The sequence below is a fragment of the Salmo trutta genome, chromosome 4, assembly GCF_901001165.1.
Source record: "Salmo trutta chromosome 4, fSalTru1.1, whole genome shotgun sequence".
Classification (NCBI taxonomy): Eukaryota; Metazoa; Chordata; class Actinopteri; order Salmoniformes; family Salmonidae; genus Salmo; species Salmo trutta.
The window spans coordinates 4,265,219-4,286,345 of NC_042960.1; the positions used below are offsets into that span (position 1 = coordinate 4,265,219).

The 21,127-nt window shown below is 43.4% G+C and overlaps 1 protein-coding gene across 2 annotated transcripts in view; it reads left to right on the forward strand.

Moving 5' to 3' along the window:
• Positions 1-11,683, forward strand: part of LOC115191684 (zeta-sarcoglycan) — a 208,143-nt gene extending 196,460 nt beyond the window's left edge. For both annotated transcript variants that reach the window (XM_029749529.1, XM_029749530.1), the window contains exon 8: positions 10,510-11,683. In XM_029749529.1, coding sequence (XP_029605389.1) covers positions 10,510-10,713 — 204 coding nt within the window. In that variant the 3' untranslated portion in view covers positions 10,714-11,683. The remainder of the gene's footprint in view (positions 1-10,509) is intronic.
• The last annotated feature ends 9,444 nt before the right edge of the window (positions 11,684-21,127 follow it).

Sequence of the window (21,127 nt, forward strand, 5' to 3'; positions counted from 1 at the left end):
AAGCCCGGGTCCGTGCAGATTCCCGGATTATACGACTTTCAGATTATGAGACTGTAGAGGAAATTGATTAATTTAGCGACTGTTGTAATCGATATTCTGATATCCTTTGAGTTAATTTGGGAAATAGAAACTCAATCAAAACAATGTTCCCATGGTGCCCCAGGTTAATGAGTTAATAATTGCTTGATTCATTGCTTAATTCATTTAATCACGTAATTATAAACCGTTAATCATTCGATGAGCAACAGTCGTCACATTAACTAATACAACGTCACGACACCTGTGACACATACTCATCTCTAAGTATATCCAGCCCACTCATTATCTTAGCCAATCATGGCTAGCGGGAAGGTTTCTAACTTTTTCCGTGGCTAAATATAAGTTCACATGTTCAAGAAGGCATTTCTGCCAAAAAATGCATTTACTTTCAAATGGCGCTCCTGTGTAGTAGTGACGCACGAGCTACGCCTAGTTTCCTGAAACAAGTCATATTTTGTTGTTACAGCCTGAATTCAAAATGGATTAAATAAAAAAAAATTCTCTCACCCATTTACTCACACTACCCCATAATGACAAAGTGAACATTCAATATCATCTTGGTAAGCAACTCGAGTGTATATTTGGCCTTGTGTTTTTTAAGTACAGGCTTCCTTCATTTCACTCTGTCATTTAGGTTAGTATTGTGGGGTAACTACAATGTTGTTGATCCATCTTCAGTTTTCTCCTATCACAGCCATTAAATGGCAAATGGCCAATGGCCTCATGGTGAAGACCCTGAGTGGTTTCCTTCCACTCCGGCAACTGAGTTAGTAAGGACGCCTGTATCTTGGTAGTGACTGGGTGTATTGATACACCATCCAAAGTGTAATAAATAACTTCACCATGCTCAAAGGGATATTTAATGTTATTTTTTAGTTTTTTTGACCCATCTACTATTACGTACCCTTCTTTGCGAGGCATTGGAACACCTCCCTGGTCTTTATGGTTGAATCTGTGTTTGAAATTCACTGCTGGACTGAAGGACCTTACAGATACAGTAATTGTATGTGTGGGGTACAGAGATAAGGCAATCAATCCAAAATCATGTTAAACGCTATTATTGCGCACAGTCTGTGCAACTTATGTGTCTTGTTAAGCAAATTATTACTCCTGGAAAAATGTAGGCTTGGCATAACAAAGAGGTTAAATATTTATTGACTCAAGACATTTCATCTTTTGATTCTTAATGAATTTGAAAGAATTTATAAAAACCTAATTCCACTTTGACATTATGGTGTATTGTGTGTAGGCCAGTGACACTATATTTAATACATTTCAAATTCAGGCTGTAACACAACATTTGAAAAAGTCAAGGGGTGTGAATAATTTCTGACTGCCCTGTATGTCAAACATCAGTTCATAACAGATAATCACAGCTGTCCAACGTTTGGCAATGACGATGGTAACCATGACTGTGGCGAGGCCTGCGTTCTGTCTGACATTGTCCTAGTGTCACACTGAGGCAGCAGACTAGACACACACACACACACACACACACACACACACGCTTCTAAAAGACTTATAGGACATATTTAATCATAGTAGTTGTCGGGGGTGCAACAAGTCAGTAACACAAGAGTAAGTGTCAGTTGGCTTTTTCATAGCCGATCTTTGAGAGTATCTCTACCGCTCCTGCTGTCTCTAGAGAGTTGAAAACAGCAGGTCTGGGACAGGTAGCACGTCCGCTGAACAGGTCAGGGTTCCAGCAGGTCTGGGACAGCAGGTCTGGGACAGGTAACACGTCCGGTGAACAGGTCAGGGTTCCATAGCCTCAGGCAGAACAGTTGGAACTAGAGCAGCAGCACGGCCAGGTGAACTGGGGACAGCAAGGAGTCATCAAGCCAGGTAGTCCTGAGGCATGGTCCTAGGGCTCAGGTCCTCCGAGAGAGAGAAAGAAAGAGAGAAAGAGAGAATTAGAGAGAGCATATTTAAATTCACACAGGACACCGGAAAAGACAAGAGAAATACTCCAGATGTGACAGACTGACCCTAGCCCCCCAACACATAAACTACTGCCGCATAAATACTGGAGGCTGAAACAGGAGGGGTCAGGACTACACCTGGACTAGGTCTCAGGTGGTCAGTACCTTTATTATGGTGGTCAGTACAGTACTAGGGTCTGTCACTACAGCTGGACTAGGTCTCAGGTTTATTGTGGTGGTCAGTACAGTACTAGGGTCTGTCACTACAGCTGGACTAGGTATCAGGTTTATTATAGTGGTCAGTACAGTACTAGGGTCTGTCACTACAGCTGGACTAGGTCTCAGGTTTATTATGGTGGTCAGTACAGTACTAGGGTCTGTCACTATGGTGACGGCATGGCTACATTCCAATATCCATACTATTTTACCACATGTCCAATACACAGACTGTGTCTAAAGTGGATCCCTGTGCCCTATATAGTGCACTACTTTAGCCGTATGGGCCCTGGTCAATAGTAGTGCACTGCGCTATATAGTACATATTAGGCCATTTTAGACACAACCATAGCTTCCTCCTGAACGGTAAGCGTATGTGGATATTGGATCAGAGCCATGGATCTGTGACACCTTCGTCCCAACCCCTTGCTGGGGGGATGTCACATGTCTATCTGGTAGAAGCTTCTGTAGCCACTAGGCAGCCATTTCTAGAACAATCTCTAGTATCCACAGTCGTTGAGGAACAATGCAGTCCAGTACAGTCATGATTCCCTTTGGCATCAATGTGGACAGACACCAGCTATTCTAGAGCATTAGGTCCTGTATTGTGTTTCTGTGGTTCTGTAGCTGCTGCAAATACTATATACACTGAGTGGAAAACACCTTCCTAATATTGAATTGAAATATTTTGCCCTCAGAACAGCCTCAATGTGTCGGGTCATGGACTACAAGGTGTCAAAATGGTTCCACGGGATGCTGGCCCATGTTGACTCCAATGCAAACTGTTGAGGGTGAAAAACCCAGCAGCATTGCAGTTCTTGACACACTTAAACCGGTGCGCCTGGCACCTACTGCCATACCCCGTTCAAAGGTACTTAAATCTTTTGTCTTGCTCATTCACGCTCTGAAGGGCACACATACACAATCCATGTCTCAGTTGTCTCAAGGCTTAAAAATCCTTCCTTAAGCCGTCTCCTCCCCTTCATCTACACTGTTTGAAGTGGATTTAAAAAGTAACATCAATAAGGGATCATAGCTTTCACCTGGATTCACATGGTCAGTCTATGTTATGGAAAGAGCAGGTGTTCCTAATGTTTTGTGCACTCAGTGTATAGTAGTTTTGCCCCAGTTGTATGTAGGCTGAGTGAATCCTAACTTGAGATGAATGTCAAGTGGGAATTTCTGTATTTTTTTTTCATTAAAAATTTAGTTTAGCCCACACATATCTGAAGTTTCGATTCACATACTCTTCCACTCTAAATTGATTTGATATAACTTCTGTGATCTTTCTCTCTCTTGCTGTGTCTCTCTCTCTTGCTCTCTGTCTCTTGCTCTCTCTTGCTGTTTCTCGCTCGCTAACACACACACACGCAGACACACACACCAACCTGTCCCCTTTCCCTCATATAAAACTTTGCCTTCACCCTATTTTACTTAACTTTCAGGGCTAAATTAGGCAAAAACAAGTTTTGAGGATAAACAGAGATGGCTCTTGAGACTCTTGAGATGAGGACATCATTGGTGTCGCGGAGAGGGAAAGGAACATTAAACTCACAAGAGGGTTCGTCAGAGCTCTCCCCAACAGGCCCCCAGGTGCTGTGATTGCAGCATGCATCTTATCAGGATAAAATAACCTTAACATAATTTAAAGGAGGAGATTTCTTTCTGGTTCGATTAAATCCCCCCTCTCTTCATTAGCCTACTGCTCGATTGGCTTTGGGGCATTGGAATGAATCATCAATTATATCCCTGCACTTTTTTAATACCATTTATAATTCATGAAGTTACTCTGTTTTAATTTTGCACCGATTCAATCTCAAAAGGGTGTCTTTGTGTGTTTGTTGACTGAGGGTGTTGTTGCGTGTGTTGATGGTGTGTGTGTGTGTGTGTGTGTGTGTGAGAGACGTTGTGATATGTGTTAATGGTGTGTGTGATGTTGTGGTAAGTGTCAATTTTGTGTGTGTGTGTGTGACGTTGTGATATGAGTTGATGGTGTGATGTTGTGGTGTGTTGATGGTGTGTGACATTGTGGCATGTGTTGTTGGTGTGTGTGATGTTGTGGTGTGTTGATGGTGTGTGTGTGTGATGTTGTGATATGTGTTGATAGTGTGGTTGTGGTATTTGTTGATGCTACTAGGGACCAGAATCATCTGGAGAGGAAAAACTCCTGGCCCTAGTTATAGCCTGGAGTTATATCATATCATTCAGCTACAACTAGGGACCATAATCATCTGGAGAGGAAAAACTCCTGGCCCTAGTTATGGCCTGGAGTTATATCATATCATTCAGCTACAACTAGGGACCAGAATCATCTGGAGAGGAAATACTCCTGGCCCTAGTTATGGCCTGGAGTTATATCATATCATTCAGCTACAACTAGGGACCAGAATCATCTGGAGAGGAAATACTCCTGGCCCTAGTTATGGCCTGGAGTTATATCATATCATTCAGCTACAACTAGGGACCAGAATCATCTGGAGAGGAAATACTCCTGGCCCTAGTTATGGCCTGGGGTTATATCATATCATTCAGCTACAATTAGGGACCAGAATCATCTGGAGAGGAAAAACTCCTGGCCCAATTGTTTTTACTATTTGCACTCACAGTATCTGTATGTCCCAAATGGTACTCTATTCCCTATATAGTGCACTACTAGAGCCATATGGGGAATAGGGTGCCATTTGCTTCACACTAGTCAGAGAGACAGGTCTTTACAGTGGTGCTGGTCCACATTAGTATCAGTGTGATTAATGGGACATTGTCTGAGTCAATGGAAACACTAGCTCCTCTCCATCCACTTCTTCCCATTTCCTCCATTGTCATGTGACATTCTTATGTAGGCTCATTCTGGGAGGGTAATGGACTGTGTAATGCACTCAGATGGTCCTAGTCATTTGTACCACCTCCGTGATGTGTGTGTGTGTGCCTGCATGCTTGTGCACTCCCAGGCATCCGCAAAGGCACAACTTTCGTCCTTCAACTCCCCCTTCCTCCCATCCCCCCTGCCGACATGCTGAGACACTAAAAGGGTTTCGGTTCAGGATACCTTCCTCCTCCTCTCTTCTCCTCCCTCTTCCCTCTCTCTCTCTTCTCCAGCTGCGTCGGGAGAAATCATCCATGAAAAATGTTTTGACCGCCTATAATTGCCCGTCCCTACTCGTTCAGGGTAGGAAGGAGGGGGGGTAGGCTAAGGAAGCTAGCATCTGCCCCATAAACATAATGTGGAGGGGCTGCTAGCACTGCGCTAGCTACGGCTGCTGCTGTGACAAGTACTAATACTTACAGACACTTTCATTTGGGATGTGTGTCAACTCTAATCCTTTTATAAACTGGCACAAATTATTTCTGCTCCTCTCTTCCTCCATTCCCTTCTTTCTCAGCTTTCTATCTCTCCTTTTTGGGGTTATGGTTTGATGAAAGTTCAAAATTAGGTGTTATTTGAGTTGTGTTGTTCCATTGTGGGTCGTTGTTGCTATGGAGAGGAGGTCCTGGGGAATCTGATTGGTTTAGAAACCCCCCGGTGCCAGTGATCTCTTTTCCCATAGGTAGGAAGGGCAGAGAGAGTAATTTCCCCTATCATGGAACAATATGCTAAAATCAAATCTCCCTGGAGTGTAATATCTAATACACAAACGCTATATATATCAAATAAACTTTTATTGGTCACATACACATGGTTAGCAGATGTTATTGTGAGTGTAGTGAAATGCTTATGCTTCTAGATCCGACAGTGCAGCAGTATCTAACAAATCCTAATATCTAACAAATTCCACAACGAAACCTAATACACACAATCTAAACTCAGCAAAAAAAGAAAATTCCCTTTTTCAGGACCCTGTCTTTCAAAGATAATTCGTAAAACTCCAAATAATTTCACAGATCTTCATTGTAAAGAGTTTAAACACTGTTTCCCATGCTTGTTCAATGAACCATAAACAATGAATGAACATGCACCTGTGGAACGGTTGTTAAGACACTAACAGCTTACAGACGGTAGGCAATTAAGGTCACAGTTATGAAAACTTAGGACACAAAAGAGGCCTTTCTACTGACTCTGAAAAACACCAAAAGAAAGATGCCCAGGGTCCCTGCTCATCTGCGTGAATGTGCCTTAGGCATGCTGCAATGAGGCATGAGGACTGCAGATGTGGCCAGAGCAATAAATTACTATGTCTGTACTGTGAGACGCCTAAGACAGCGCTACAGGGAGACAGGACGGACAGCTGATCATCCTAGCAGTGGCAGACCACGTGTAACAACACCTGCAAAGGATCGGTACATCTGAACATCACACCTGCGGGACAGGTACAGGATGGCAACAACAACTGCCCGAGTTACACCAGGAACGCACAATCCCTCCATCAGTGCTCAGACTGTCCGCAATAGGCTGAGAGAGGCTGGACTGAGATCCTCACCAGACATCACCGGCAACAATGTTGCCTATGGGCACAAACCTAAACCTACCATCGCTGGACCAGACAGGACTGGCAAAAAGTGCTCTTCACTGATGAGTCGCGGTTTTGTCTCACCGGGGGTGATGGTCGGATTCGCGTTTATCGTCGAAGGAATGAGCGTTACACCACCACCCTCTGGAGAGCATTGTGTTTGAGGGCGGTGCAGTTGCTGTACAAGGCGGTGATACAGCCTGACAGGATGCTCTTAATTGTGCATCTGTAAAAGTTTGTGAGTTTTTTCGGTGACAAGCCACTGCTGCGCCTTCTTCACCACACTGTCTTTGTGCGTGGACCATTTCAGTTTGTCGGTGATATGTACACCGAGGAACTTAAAACTTTCCACCTTCTCCACTGCTGTCCTGTCGATCTGGATGGGGGGCTGCTCCCTCTGCTGTTTCCTGAAGTCCACGATCATCTCCTTTGTTTTGTTGACATTGAGTGAGAGGTTATTTTCCTGACACCACACTCTGAGGGCCCTCACCTCCTCCCTGTAGGCTGTCTCGTCGTTGTTGGTAATCAAGCCTACCACTGTAGTGTCATCTGCAAACTTGATGATTGAGTTGGAGGCGTGCATGGCCACGCAGTCATGGGTGAACAGGGAGTACAGGAGAGGGCTGAGAACGCACCCTTGAGGGCCCCAGTGTTGAGGATCAGCGGAGTGGAGATGTTGTTTCTTACCTTCACCAGCTGGGGGCGACCCGTCAGGAAGTCCAGGACCCAGCTGCACAGTGTGGGGTCGAGACCCAGGGTCTCAAGCTTAATGTTGAGTTTGGAGGGTACTATGGTGTTGAATGCTGAGCTGTAGTCAATGAACAGCATTCTTACATAGGTATTCCTCTTGTTCAGATGGGATAGGGCAGTGCGCAGTGTAATGGCGATTGCATCGTCTGTGGACCTATTGTGACGGTAAGCAAATTGGAGTGGGTCTAGAATAACAGGTAGGGTGGAGGTGATATGATCCTTGACTAGGGCTGGGCAATATGGTAAAAATATTATAAAAAAATTGCATAGTATGACGGTATTTGACGGTATTTTTAGTTTTTGAATAATTTAAGTTTTACATTTGTTTTGAGTAGTGAGTGATCCTAGGGCGGCAACACATACATTCTAAGTGATTTCATTGAGTCTTTCTCCATTCTCATTGTTTATACTGTTCAAATCAACTTTTATAATTTCGGCATTTCCTACACTCAATTGCAGTGGTGGAAAAAGTACCCAATTGTCATACTTGAGTAAAAGTAAAGATATGTTAGTAGAAAATGACTCAAGTAAAAGTTAAAGTCACCCAGTAAAATACTACTTGAGTAAAAGTCTAAAAGTATTTGGTTTGAAATATACTTAAGTATCAAAAGTAAATGTAATTGCTAAAATATACTTAAGTATCTAAATTAAAAGTATAAATTATTTCAAATTCCTTATATTAAGCAAACCAGATAGCACCATTTTTTATTTTTTATTTATGGATAGCCTGGGGTCACACTCCAACACTCAGACATAATTTACAAACAAAACATTTGTGTTTAGTGAGTCCTCCAGATCAGAGGCAGTAGATGACCAGGGATGTTCTCTTGACAAGTGCGTGAGTTAGACAATTTTCCTGTCCTGCTAAGCATTCAAAATGTAACTAGTACTTTTAGATGTCAAAGAAAATGTATGGAGTAAAAAGTACAGTATGTTCTTTAGGAATGTAGTTTCCTAAGGGCTTGAAGCAAAGCTGCCATCTCTATCGGCGCCATCTTTTATTGGCCTTTATGAAATACATAAACATATTTTGTTATTATTATTATATGAAGTTCTGTGAGACGTACATAGCCATAATCAGACCTGAGGTAAAGCCTATATTACGACAAATACTATTCCCCCTCGAGAGCATCCTGACCTGTTGCATCACTACCTGGTATGGCAACTGCTCGGCCTCCGACTGCAAGGCACTACAGAGGGTAGAGCGTACGGCCCAGTACATCACTGGGGCCAAGCTTCCTGTCATCCAGGACCTCTATACCAGGAAGGCCCTAAAAATTGTCAAATACTCCAGCCACCCAAGTCATAGACGGTTCTCTTCGCTACTGCACATCAAGCGGTACCGGAGCGCCAAGTCTAGGTCCAAAAGGCTTCCTAATAGCTTCTATCCCCAAGCCTGTGGAGTTAGCTTACGGCCATGGCAGACCAGGCCAGACCTGTGGAGTTAGCTAACGGCCATGGCAGACCAGGCCAGACCTGTGGAGTTAGCTAACGGCCATGGCAGACCAGGCCAGACCTGTGGAGTTAGCTAACGGCCATGGCAGACCAGGCCAGACCTGTGGAGTTAGCTAACGGCCATGGCAGACCAGGCCAGACCTGTGGAGTTAGCTAACGGCCATGGCAGACCAGGCCAGACCTGTGGAGTTAGCTAACAGCCATGGCAGACCAGGCCAGACCTGTGGAGTTAGCTAACAGCAATGGCAGACCAGGCCAGACCTGTGGAGTTAGCTAACAGCCATGGCAGACCAGGCCAGACCTGTGGAGTTAGCTAACGGCCATGGCAGACCAGGCCAGACCTGTGGAGTTAGCTAACGGCCATGGCAGACCAGGCCAGACCTGTGGACTATGCGCTATTAGTGGTGCTCCAGGTAATCAAAGGAAAGATGATAAACATGGCGGCAGCTGTCGTCTCTGATCATCATGCTGGGGAGAGGAAGAGGGAGGGAGTCAGGGAGGGAGGGAGGGAGGAGTGTGTCTGGGCTTTTGTTTGTGTTTACGCTGGTGAAGATATGCCCTGTCAGCTCGCGGAGACGCCATTACTTACACTAATTGGTTCGCCACCGCCGGCTTATATCTGACTACCCGCGCTCTCTTTCCTGGTTCCTACACTTTCTCTCTCTCTTTATTTCTCTCTCTCTCTCTGCAATGTCACTCTCTCCATTTAGTATATTTCTCTTTTCTCCTTCATCATGAAAATGGGGTACATGAATGATGGTGGGTAAATGCCGGGAAAGATTACCGGGTAGCGAGCTACTTAAGGCTGTCAAGGAGTGCTCTTGTAACTTTATACTTAGATAAATACATATATAAATAAATAAATGGATAAATGAATAAATATCCGTCAATAAATAAGAGGGGATCTAATGAGTTCTAAGTTGATCGCTGCCTGTTTCAATCGCGATACCAGGAGCACTCAGCTTTTGAAATACAAATCTCTCTCTATCCCTCTCTCTTCCCCTCTCTCTCTCTCTCTCTCCATCTCTCCCTCTCTCTCTCTTTATATTTCTCTCGCTCCTTCTCACTCTTTCCCCTCCATTGCGTCGTTAGCGGTGTGTATGACACTTCATAAACGATACACACTCCTAGTGAAGGCTCTTCTAATGGAGTGTATGGTGCTCATTACTCGGGGAGAGGAGATGCTACTGACTGACTGCTGCTGGTGCTTCTGCACAGGTGTTTTCTCTCGACAGATGGAGAGGCCATGGTCGCGTAAGGGTGTTGAACTCAGAAATCGAATCCATAGAAAGGGCTTGGAACCTCTAACCCTCACAATTTGACTGGTAAACTCATGGGTACTCTCGCAATGGCTGCCTGGTATTGTGATCGTTTCCATGGTAATTCCATTCTGTTTCTATGGTTTAACTGGACAGGAAGTGTCCCTCTGTCCTCTGGTGGCAAATTTAGAGAGACTGTATTATACGAGTGTCACGACATGGAGAGCTAGATAGTGCACGAGTGAGGAACCATTAAGTGTCCAGAATTACCTTGCTATAGCTATTGAGCACTTTGAAAAATAGCTCTTTCTGTCTGTCTGTCTGTTTGTCTGTGTATTCCCTTCCTTCTGTTTTATATCTTATATCTTATTGTCTTTTTCTCCCTCTTTCACTCTCCTTCTTTCTTTTTCTCTCACTCTCCAGATCTTTTTAGATTCCAACACAATTCGACTGGGGAACATTCCTCACGGGACAGCGGCGGACCCGCTGCACGGGGCGCCGGGCACCACGTACCCCAAACAGACTGTGTACGAGCTGTGCGTGTGCCCAAGCGGCAAGCTCTACCTGTCCCCGGCTGAGAAGGGCTCCACCTGCCAGACGACCAGCAACGTGTGTCTGTGGAGCTGAGAGAGGGGGGGCCAGCGGACCGCTGAACACCAGAAAGGCCTTCCCCTCGTTAGCATCCCAGTCCAGGATACCAGGACCCCAACAGACCCTGATCCCCATCCATACTGTTCCCCATCCATCGATAGATTTATTTACTTTGACAGACATTCTTCATTTATTTTCTTTCTTTCTCTGTGGTGTTCACTCTCTCTTTCTTTTTTCTCTTCTTCCTTCTTTCTTTGTATTACTTTTCCTCTTCCTTTCCGTCAGTTGTTATTTCTTTCTCTAACCCTCTCTGTCGTTCTCTCTCCTGCTCTCTTTCTCCTCCCTTCGTCATCTTTCTCTCACAGTCCTCCCAAACAAAGAAGAAAAATCAGGAATCCCTTGAAAAATGAGGCTTGGGGAAAAAGCCCCTTCTTCCAAAATTTTGATGGAACAAAAAACGATATTAAATGACAATTTGTTTTCTCCTTTTTTTTCTATTTTTCTATCGTTCTCAGATGGGGAATGAGTGTTCGGAGCGCCGGGCCGAATTTGAACCGAGAGATTTGCGTGGACTGATTTGTTTTTCTAAGAAAGCGATACACAGGTGCCTTTGCTATTGTTGGTAAAGCACATCACCTCCAACGTTCTCATCCTCTTCAGTGGACCATCGTTAACTCACTGGAAAACTAACTGTCTTTGGCTTAAAGCCTTGTCCAAATCTCTATACAGACTTCAAGTACAGTTCTTTTTTTTTTCTTCCTCTGATGTTTTCTTGATAAAAAAAAGCACAAAATTATGCCATGTATATAACAATACCAATAAAATGAAAAATAAAACTATATTGTTTTATAAACACATCCTGAATCTGAGAATGCTCCAGGGTTGACTTTCTACTTTTTAATTTGAAGTGCTATGGTCATGTGTACGTTCTACATTTTGAGGTTGTGGCCAATTTCCCTGCTCTGAAATCATGGTCTAATGTAACATAAAGTAATATTACAACAAAGTGCAGTATTTCTCCTTTGTCTATCAGAGCTGAATCACTAATCACTATCACTTATTTTACCAGGTAAGTTGACAGAACACATTCTCATTCACAGCAACAACCTGGGGAATAGTTACAGGGGGGAGGATGAATGAGCCAATTGGAAGCTGGGGATGATTAGGTGGCCATGATGGTATGAGTGCCAGATTGGGAATTTAGCCAGGACACCGGGGTTAACACCCCTACTCTACGATAAGTGCCATGGGATCTTTAATGACCACAGAGAGTCAGGACACCCGTTTAACGTCCCGTCCAAAATATGGCACCTTACGTAGGGCATCACCATGGAAAGTATTCGACTGCAAAAAAAATCTTTTAGGCTTTTAATTCTATTGAACAATACAGACTTATCATATAAGGTTGGTATACCCAATCTGATGTTTATTTGATTAGGATGTTATACTCATTTTACCCTCACAAGTGGGTAATCTGTCACAGCAAGATTACCTCATACAGCCTCCATCCAATCAGGATGCCCTCTGACAGTAGCAACAGTGACTTTTGCCCGGTCTGGAAACAACAGTTGGGTTTGTTGTGAGATGGGACTGGGGCCAGGATTCAAACCAAATGCGCCGACATTGCACTACACTTGACTTTTATTAAAGGTAATTTCACTGACTTTCACAGCGATCGTATTTGCGGTAAACGCAGCAGATATCGGCTTAAACATAAATGACCTTTTAAAAGTAAAATGTAGTGAGATGTAGGAGCCTTACTCTCCCCAGTAAGGAAACTGGGGAGATTTTATAGTTATGATATTTAACTATCCAACCACATACACATACAACTACAAACAATATGGAAACAATATGTTTTGTAAGCATTAAGTGGATACATAGATTTTAAAAAGAAAAAGCTATTTATTCATATTCACATGTATGTAAATACACAACCACATGTTTTAGTAATGATTTAAAGATATATATAAATATATATTTTTTTTTCTTAGATTTTATGCAATGTGTTTGTAAGATTGTTGTAAAATGGCAATATTATCCAATGACAAAATTTGTTTCGAGTTTTATTTCCTGTTGTGCGCTAACTGTTTTCCTGCTTTCTTTGCATCCATACTAAAAGGTTGAAGATCTAAACATAGAAACTTACAAGGTGACTCCGCATAACATGACTTTGGGCCATAGCCTTTGGTCGATTAATCAAGTAGTGATATGAGAATAACGGTGGACATCATTAAATGTCTTTATTTGGGAGAAGAAATGTAAGCGTTCTGCCATTGGTTTGTTCCCCACGGCAGTTACATACACTGCACAGTAGATGACATGAAACGGTCAACAGTGAGTAGTCGTTTTAAAAGACTTCAGTCTCAACAATGTCACCAGGCCAGGGCCTAACATGCATTTAAAACCAGAGTGAAACAACGTGGGTCAGTTTCAATGTCAATTAGACACTCGCTCCACTTTGGTTTTATAGCCGCCAATGTTCTCCACTTGATCAAATCAAATGTCACGTTTTCATTGTCTGTTTCAGTGTCACATTATGTGAACAATGTCATGTTATTGAACGGGAAAATGACAAGGAAGCCCAGCCTCTGTTCTTCTCCCTCTTTTCCTTTCCCTTTTTCCTTCTTGCCATCTTTCTAACTCCCTCTCTTTCTTTCCCTCTCCCCTATCTCTCTCTGTGTTTTTTATTGGGATTTTGAAATGCAGCGTCGGGGGCTGAGTCAACTTTACCCCAAAATAGGACATCTTCATCAAACCATGAGGTCAGCCTCACTGGCGATGTGGCTTCTTCTTCTTTTCCACACTCTCTCTGTTTACCACCTCTTCAGGAGATTGAAGGTGCTGCCCGGGCCAGTAAAGAAGGGATATATCTCTTATTCTCTTCCACATTTAAGAAGATGGGAGATTGTGAAGATGGGAGGATGGGAAAATGTGAACATGTGAACATGGGAAGAAGGGATGATGGGAGAATGGGATGATGGGAGAATGGGACGAAGGGAAGAAGGGATGATGGGAGGATGGAAGAAAGGAGGATGGGAAGAAGGGAAGATGGGAGGATGGGATTATTGGAAGATGGGAGGATGGGAGGATGGGAGGATGGGAGGATGAGAAGAAGGGATAGTGGAAGTTGTTTGTTCTGAAGTAGCGAGGTCAAACAACTATTTTAGTTAAGTTATGTGATTAATTATTATAGGGAACTATACTGGCTGTCATAGGTGGGTTGGTGTGGGTGGGTGCATATTTGCGTGTGTGTGTGCGAGCATACTTGCCTGTTTGCTTGCCTGCATGCGTGTACCTGTGCAGTTACATTTGCATACTTGGCCACAAACACACATACAGTACCTGTGTGTGTTTACACAAAAGTCATTGCCATAAAGTGCGCTGAATGACCCAAGCTGTGCCGTGCCCACACTGGTCTCATTGACAATTCATGGTGTGCTCTGTCTGTCTGGCAGTGGAGAGTACCAGTCAGAGATATGGTCCAGACCTGGCACTCTTCTGTCTGACTCTGAATAATTTAACACTACCCTAATCCACATGACACGAGTGATTCTCTCATTCTGATTGGATCAGCTCGAGTTTTCTCTTCATGTCTGGACTTAGACAGGTCTGTGGTTGGTGGAGGACACTGGGAGAATATTATGTTTGCTCTCTGGGCTGGAGTGCTTTTGTTTGAGCCCCTCAGGAGGGAGAGGAGAGGCACTTGGAGTGTCTGGTACTCTAGGACAGAGGTTTCCAAACTGGGAGCATGTTTTGGTTTCTGCCCTACACTACACAGCTGATTCAAATAACCAACTCATCATCAAGCTTTGATGATTTGAATCAGCTGTGTAGTGCTAAGGCAAAAACCAAAAGGTGCCCCCAGAAGGGGCCCCAGGACCGAGTTTGGGAACCTCTGCTATAGGATGTGTCTTGGGACATGGGATAGTCATGTCCACAGAACCTATTTTGATTCATACACACACTCATATTGGTACACACATGTGTAGCCTCAGACATATCATGTTATGTCACATAAGTATTCATGATTGTGGACTAACAAAACATCTTATCTCTTCCAACACACAGACACACATATGCTCTCGCTCTCTCTCTTTCTCTCTCTCTTTCTCTCTCTAAGATGACAGTGGCAGGATGATGAATGCGGATTTGCATCACAGCCTAGCTGCTCCCAGGCCAGCGGTGCAGAGATAGAGTAGAGGAGACAGAATAATGTTCTGTCATTTCCTCTTAACACTCAAATCAAATGTTATTTGTCACATACTTTGTAAACAACAGGTTTAGACTAACAGTGACATGCTTAAGGGCCCCTTTCAACAATGGAGAGAGAAAGATTTAGAAATAATAACACAAGCAATAAATCAACAATGAGAAACGATAACTTGGCTATATACACGGGGTACTGAGTTGATGTGCAGTGGTATGAAGTAACTGAGGTAAATGTGTAAATATGTGTAAGGGTCAAGTAACAAGGCAACATGATGAATAATAAACAGTTGCAGCAGTGAATGAGTCAAAAGAGTTAGTACTCAAAGGGTCAATGCAGATAGTTAAATAGTTAACCAATAACTTCCCGGATGAAGTATTTATCAGTCTTATGACTTGGGGGTAGAAGGTGTTCAGGGTCCTGTTCGTTCCAGACTCGCTGCATCGGTATTGCTTGCCATGCGGTAGTAGAGAGAACAGTCTATGACTTGGGTGGCTGGAGTGTTTTAACAATTTCTAGGGCCTTCCTCTGACACCACCTGGTATAGAGGTCATGGATGACAAGGAGCTCTGCCTCAGTGATGTACAGGACCGTACGCACTACCCTCTGTAGCTCCTTGCGGTCGGATGCCAAGCATGTGTCATACCAAGTAGTGATACAGTTAAGACGCTGTAGAACTTTTTGAGGATCTGGGAGCCCATGCCAAAATTGTTTTAGCCTCCTGAGGGGGAAGAAGCATTGTCGTGCTTTCTTTAAAAGGACAGCAAGGAACGTGAAGCCGACCCGCTGTCGGCCTCCATTTCCTGTAGTCCACGATCAGCACCTTTTTCTTGCTGACTGTTGTGGATATTATAAAATAAGGATTTGCTGGAGTCCAAGTCAAACTAAGATTCTTTATTTCTGAGCTCAGAGGGAACAGTTACGCAGTGCAGTGTAGACAGTCTGAATTCCGAAGCATTGGGTGATAAGCACATACAGTGAGGGAAGAAAGTATTTGATCCCCTGCTGATTTTGTACGTTTGCCCACTGACAATGAAATGATCAGTCTATAATTTTAATGGTAGGTTTATTTGAAGTGAGAGAAAAAATATCCAGAAAAACACGTCAAAAATGTTATAAATTGATTTGCATTTTAATGAGGGAAATAAGTATTTGACCCCCTCTCAATCAGAAAGATTTCTGGCTCCCAGGTGTCTTTTATACAGGTAACGAGCTGAGATTAGGAGCACACTCTTAAAGGAAGTGCTCCTAATCTCAGTTTGTTACCTATATAAAAGACACCTGTCCACAGAAGCAATCAATCAATCTGATTCCAAACTCTCCAGCATGGCCAAGACCAAAGAGTTCTCCAAGGATGTCAGGGACAAGATTGTAGACCTACACAAGGCTGGAATGGGCTTCAAGACCATCGCCAAGCAGCTTGGTAAGAAGGTGACAACAGTTGGTGCGATTATTCGCAAATGGAAGAAACACAAAAGAACTGTCAATCTCCCTCGGCCTGGGGCTCCATGCAAGATCTCACCCCGTGGAGATGCAATGATCATGAGAACGGTGAGGAATCAGCCCAGAACTACACGGGAGGATCTTGTCAATGATCTCAAGGCAGCTGGGACCATAGTCACCAAGAAAACAATTGGTAACACACTACGCCGTGAAGGACTGAAATCCTGCAGTACCCGCAAGGTCCCCCTGCTCAAGAAAGCACATATACATGCCCGTCTGAAGTGTGCCCATTATCATCTGAATGATTCAGAGGACAACTGGGTGAAAGTGTTGTGGTCAGATGAGACCAAAATGGAGCTCTTTGGCATCAACTCAACTCACCGTGTTTGGAGGAGGAGGAATGCTGCCTATGACCCCAAGAACACCATCCCCACAGTCAAACATGGAGTTGGAAACATTATGCTTTGGGGGTGTTTTTCTGCTAAGGGGACAGGACAACTTCACCGCATCAAAGGGACGATGGACGGGGCCATGTACCGTCAAATCTTGGGTGAGAACCTCCTTCAGTCATCCAGGGCATTGAAAATGGGTCGTGGATGGGTATTCCAGCATGACAATGACCCAAAACACACAGCCAAGGCAACAAAGGAGTGGCTCAAGAAGAAGCACATTAAGGTCCTGGAGTGGCCTAGCCAGTCTCCAGACCTCAATCCCATAGAACATCTGTGGAGGGAGCTGAAGGTTCGAGTTGCCAAACGGTCAGCCTCGAAACCTTAATGGCTTGGAGAAGATCTGCAAAGAGGAGTGGGACGAAATCCCTCCAGAGATGTGTGCAAACCTGGTGGCCAACTACAAGAAACGTCTGACCTCTGTGATTGCCAACAAGGGTTTTGCCACCAAGTACTAAGTGATGTTTTGCAAATACTTATTTCCCTCATTAAAATGCAAATCAATTTATAACATTTTTGACATGTGTTTTTCTAGACTTTTTTGTTGTTATTCTGTCTCTCACTGTTCAAATAAACCTACCATTAAAATTATAGACTGATCATTTCTTTGTCAGTGAGCAAATGTACAAAATCAGCAGGGGATCAAATACTTTTTTCCCTCACTGTATCTTTATAGTTTCCTGTTCTTGGGCGGGACTTTATCTATACAAAGACGCAGGTTCAAGCTGGTTTGCAACACATTATTATACTCCCAAGAACAGGAGATTATAATAGGACCGTTTCACACAGTATTACAAGGTCAGAGACATACTCATTTATTTGTTACTTCTATTTTTTACGTAAAACTTATTGTTCTTAAAACTGCATTGTTGGTTAAGGGTTTGTAAGTAAGCATTTCACTGTAAGGTCTACAATACAATTTGATTTGATGTGATTTATGTGGACACATAGAATTAACGTTTCCCATTACACCCTTTTTACAGAGGTGGCTATCTTACACTCCCAATTCCTGAACCAGAGAATCTCTCACACCAAGAGAAAGATTCAGGAATAACATCAATACCAACAGTATCAGGAACAGTTAAAGCCAGGTGTTCGTCTGCAGTTCAGGTCACGCATTTCTGGAGTTGTGGTATTTGCATAGCTCTCAGTGATTGGTCTTATAAACAGTATGGGGGGATAGACATTGACCTTATAAACAGTGTAGGGAACAATTGATGAATGAAACATCTTGCAAGTTTTACAGTCAGTAAGTCTTATTGCCATCAGGGGACAAACCCCTGACAGATTTAGGTGTCAGTCCACAAACACCATGTCATTGTCCATTGGTTTGAGGCACCTTGTTATGGATGAAATACATACATTCATCACAGTAGTTTGGGGAGGGTCATGGGGGTGAGCTGGTGAATTGTCAGAATGTTCATTGCCACTCAATCCTACCATCTCACTTCTGACACCAATCTGTCCTGTTGAACAGAGCAGCAGTTAAGTCCCAGGATGAAAAGTGTGAATTGCTGCCATCACCTCAGATCTGATCATCCTCAGGGTTGCCCACCTTCCGGCAGTGGGATCCTTGTATCCAGTTGTCCCTTTCAGCGATCCTGACTGCAGTCGGAGTGGTCAGCAGCACTTGTTATGGTCCCCTCCACCGAGGTTGGTGCCAGTGCTTTCGTCTGAGATCCTTCACCCCGATCCAGTCGCCAGGGGAGATCTTATGCAGCTCTCCTCCCATTGGCTCGGACAGGGCAGCTCTTAACCTCTCTAGTACATGTGGGACGAACTCGTCCCACCTACGTAACAGCCACTGAAATCCAGTGGCGCGATTTTTGAATCGTTAGAAATGCTATAACTTCAATTTCTCAAACATATGACTATTTCACAGCTATTTAAAGACAAGAATCTCGTTAATCTAACCCCACTGTCCGATTTCAAAAAGGCTTTACAACAAAAGCAAAACATTAGATTATGTCAGCAGAGTACCCAGCCAGAAATAATCACACAGCCATTTTTCAAGCTAGCATATCATGTCACATAAACCCAAACCACAGCTAAATGCAGCACTAACCTTTTATAATCTTCATCAGATGACACACCTAGGACATTGTGTTATACAATACATGCATGTCTGTTCAATCAAGTTCATATTTATATCAAAAACCAGCTTTTTACATTAGCATGTGACGTTCAGAAAAAGCATAACCACCGCAAACTTCCGGTGAATTTACTAACAGTTTGCTAAATTACTCACGATAAACGTTCACAAAAAGCATAACAATTATTTTAAGAATTATAGATACATTACCCCTCTATGCACTCGATATGTCCGATTTTAAAATAGCTTTTCGGATGAAGCACATTTTGCAATAATGTAAGTACATAGCCCGGCATTACAGGGCTAGCTATTTAGATACCCACCCAGGTCAGCATCCACCAAAATCACATTTCCTATAAGAAAGATGTTCTTACCTTGCTTGTTCTTCATCAGAATACACTGCCAGGACTTCTACTTCAATAACAAATGTTGGTTTGGTCCCAAATAATCCATCGTTATGTTCCAACAGCGACGTTTTGTTCGTGAGTTCTAGAATGCTTTTTCGCGGTGTCGCGCATGGCGCATTGGCGTGTCAAAAATGTCTAAATATTCCATTACCGTACTTCGAAGCATGTCAACCGCTGTTTAAAACCAATTTTTATGCCATTTATGTCATAGAGAAGTGTTAATATTCCGACCGGGAGTATGCATTGAGCCTAAACAGCCGAATAAAATTTCTCCTCAGAAGCGACTCATGCACGCGCATCATTGAAAGGTCCTCCGAGCATCCACTTACAAAAGGCGATAATATATTTCAACCTGAGGTTCCCTCGTAAACCTTCAGTTATTTCGCGGGCTCTGAGAGCCTATTGGAGCCCTGGGAATTGTCACGTTACAGCTAAGATCCTTACTTTTCAATAAAAAGAGGTAAGACGCACGACTCCTTGTCAGACAGGGTACTTCCTGCTTGAAGCCTTGTCAGGTTTTTGCCTGCCATAGGAGTTCTGTTATACTCACAGACACCATTCAAACAGTTTTAGAAAATTCAGAGTGTTTTCTATCCAAACCTGAACAATAATATGCATATTCTAGCTTCTGAGTTGGTGTAGGAGGCCGTTAAAAATGGGAACATATTTTTTCCAAAATTCTCAATACTGCCCCCTACCCCAAACAGGTTAAGTTCTATCATATACGTTACCATCTGGTCATCCACACTGGTCAAGGTGAGCTGGGCCAGCTTCACCGGCACGTTGTACATCTTCATCGGCCTTCCTGTAAGTATTTCATGGGGCGACAGCTCAGTAGAACAATGGTCTCTACTTGTCATATACATCAAAACCAGTGGGAGGACGGTAACCCATGGGAGAGAAGTCTCCACCATTTTCCTCAGCCTTTGCTCAGCTATAACTTTACATAGCTTAGTTTTCACGGTTTGGTTGCCGCATTCGACCGCGCCGCGACTAGCCGGATGATATGAACAGTGAGTGCGCAGGTCAACGCCTAGACACTCAGATAAACTCTTTGTTACATTATTTTCTAAATGTGAGCCATTGTCGCTTGAGAGTTTTATCAGAATCCCCCAACTGGGAACAATTTCTCTCATTACTGCCTTAGCTACTAAACATTCTATCCATTTAGAAAACATGTCCACTATTACCAGACAATACTCATCAAGTGACTGAAAGGCATCTCAGGTGTGGGGTGAGCTGAAATAAGCATGGGTGTAGCTCTTCCAACATTATGGGCTGCACAGATTGTCACGATTTCCGCCGAAGTCAGTCCCTCTCCTTGTTCGGGCAGCGTTCGGCGGTTGATGTCACCGGCCTTCTAGCCATCGCCGATCCACTTTTCATTTTCCATTTGTTTTGTCCTTGTCTTACACACCTGGTTTCAATCCCCCAATTACTTGTTCATTATTTAACCCTCTGTTCCCCCATGTTTGTTTGTGAGTGATTGTTTATTGAATTGCGGTTCGTTATTGTGGCCTTGGATTTATTTGACGTGTATTATGATTATTGTTGAGTAAAATTGTGAACATTACTCATATCTGCTGTCCTGCGCCTGACTCATCTACACCAGCTACACACAGACATATTACACAGATAGATTTTAAATCATAGTTTTGTTTATTCTCCTAACTGCCCTGTAAATTTAATGGAAAGTGACCTATTGTGTAAGTTAGGAATTCAAATTTCTTGCAGTGAGGATGGCTGGTAGTAACTTCTCCAAGCATTGGTATATATACACCGCGCTGGACTTACAGTACCAGGCCACGATTGGTGTTATTCAGGGGATTTTTCAGACCCCTTTGACCCA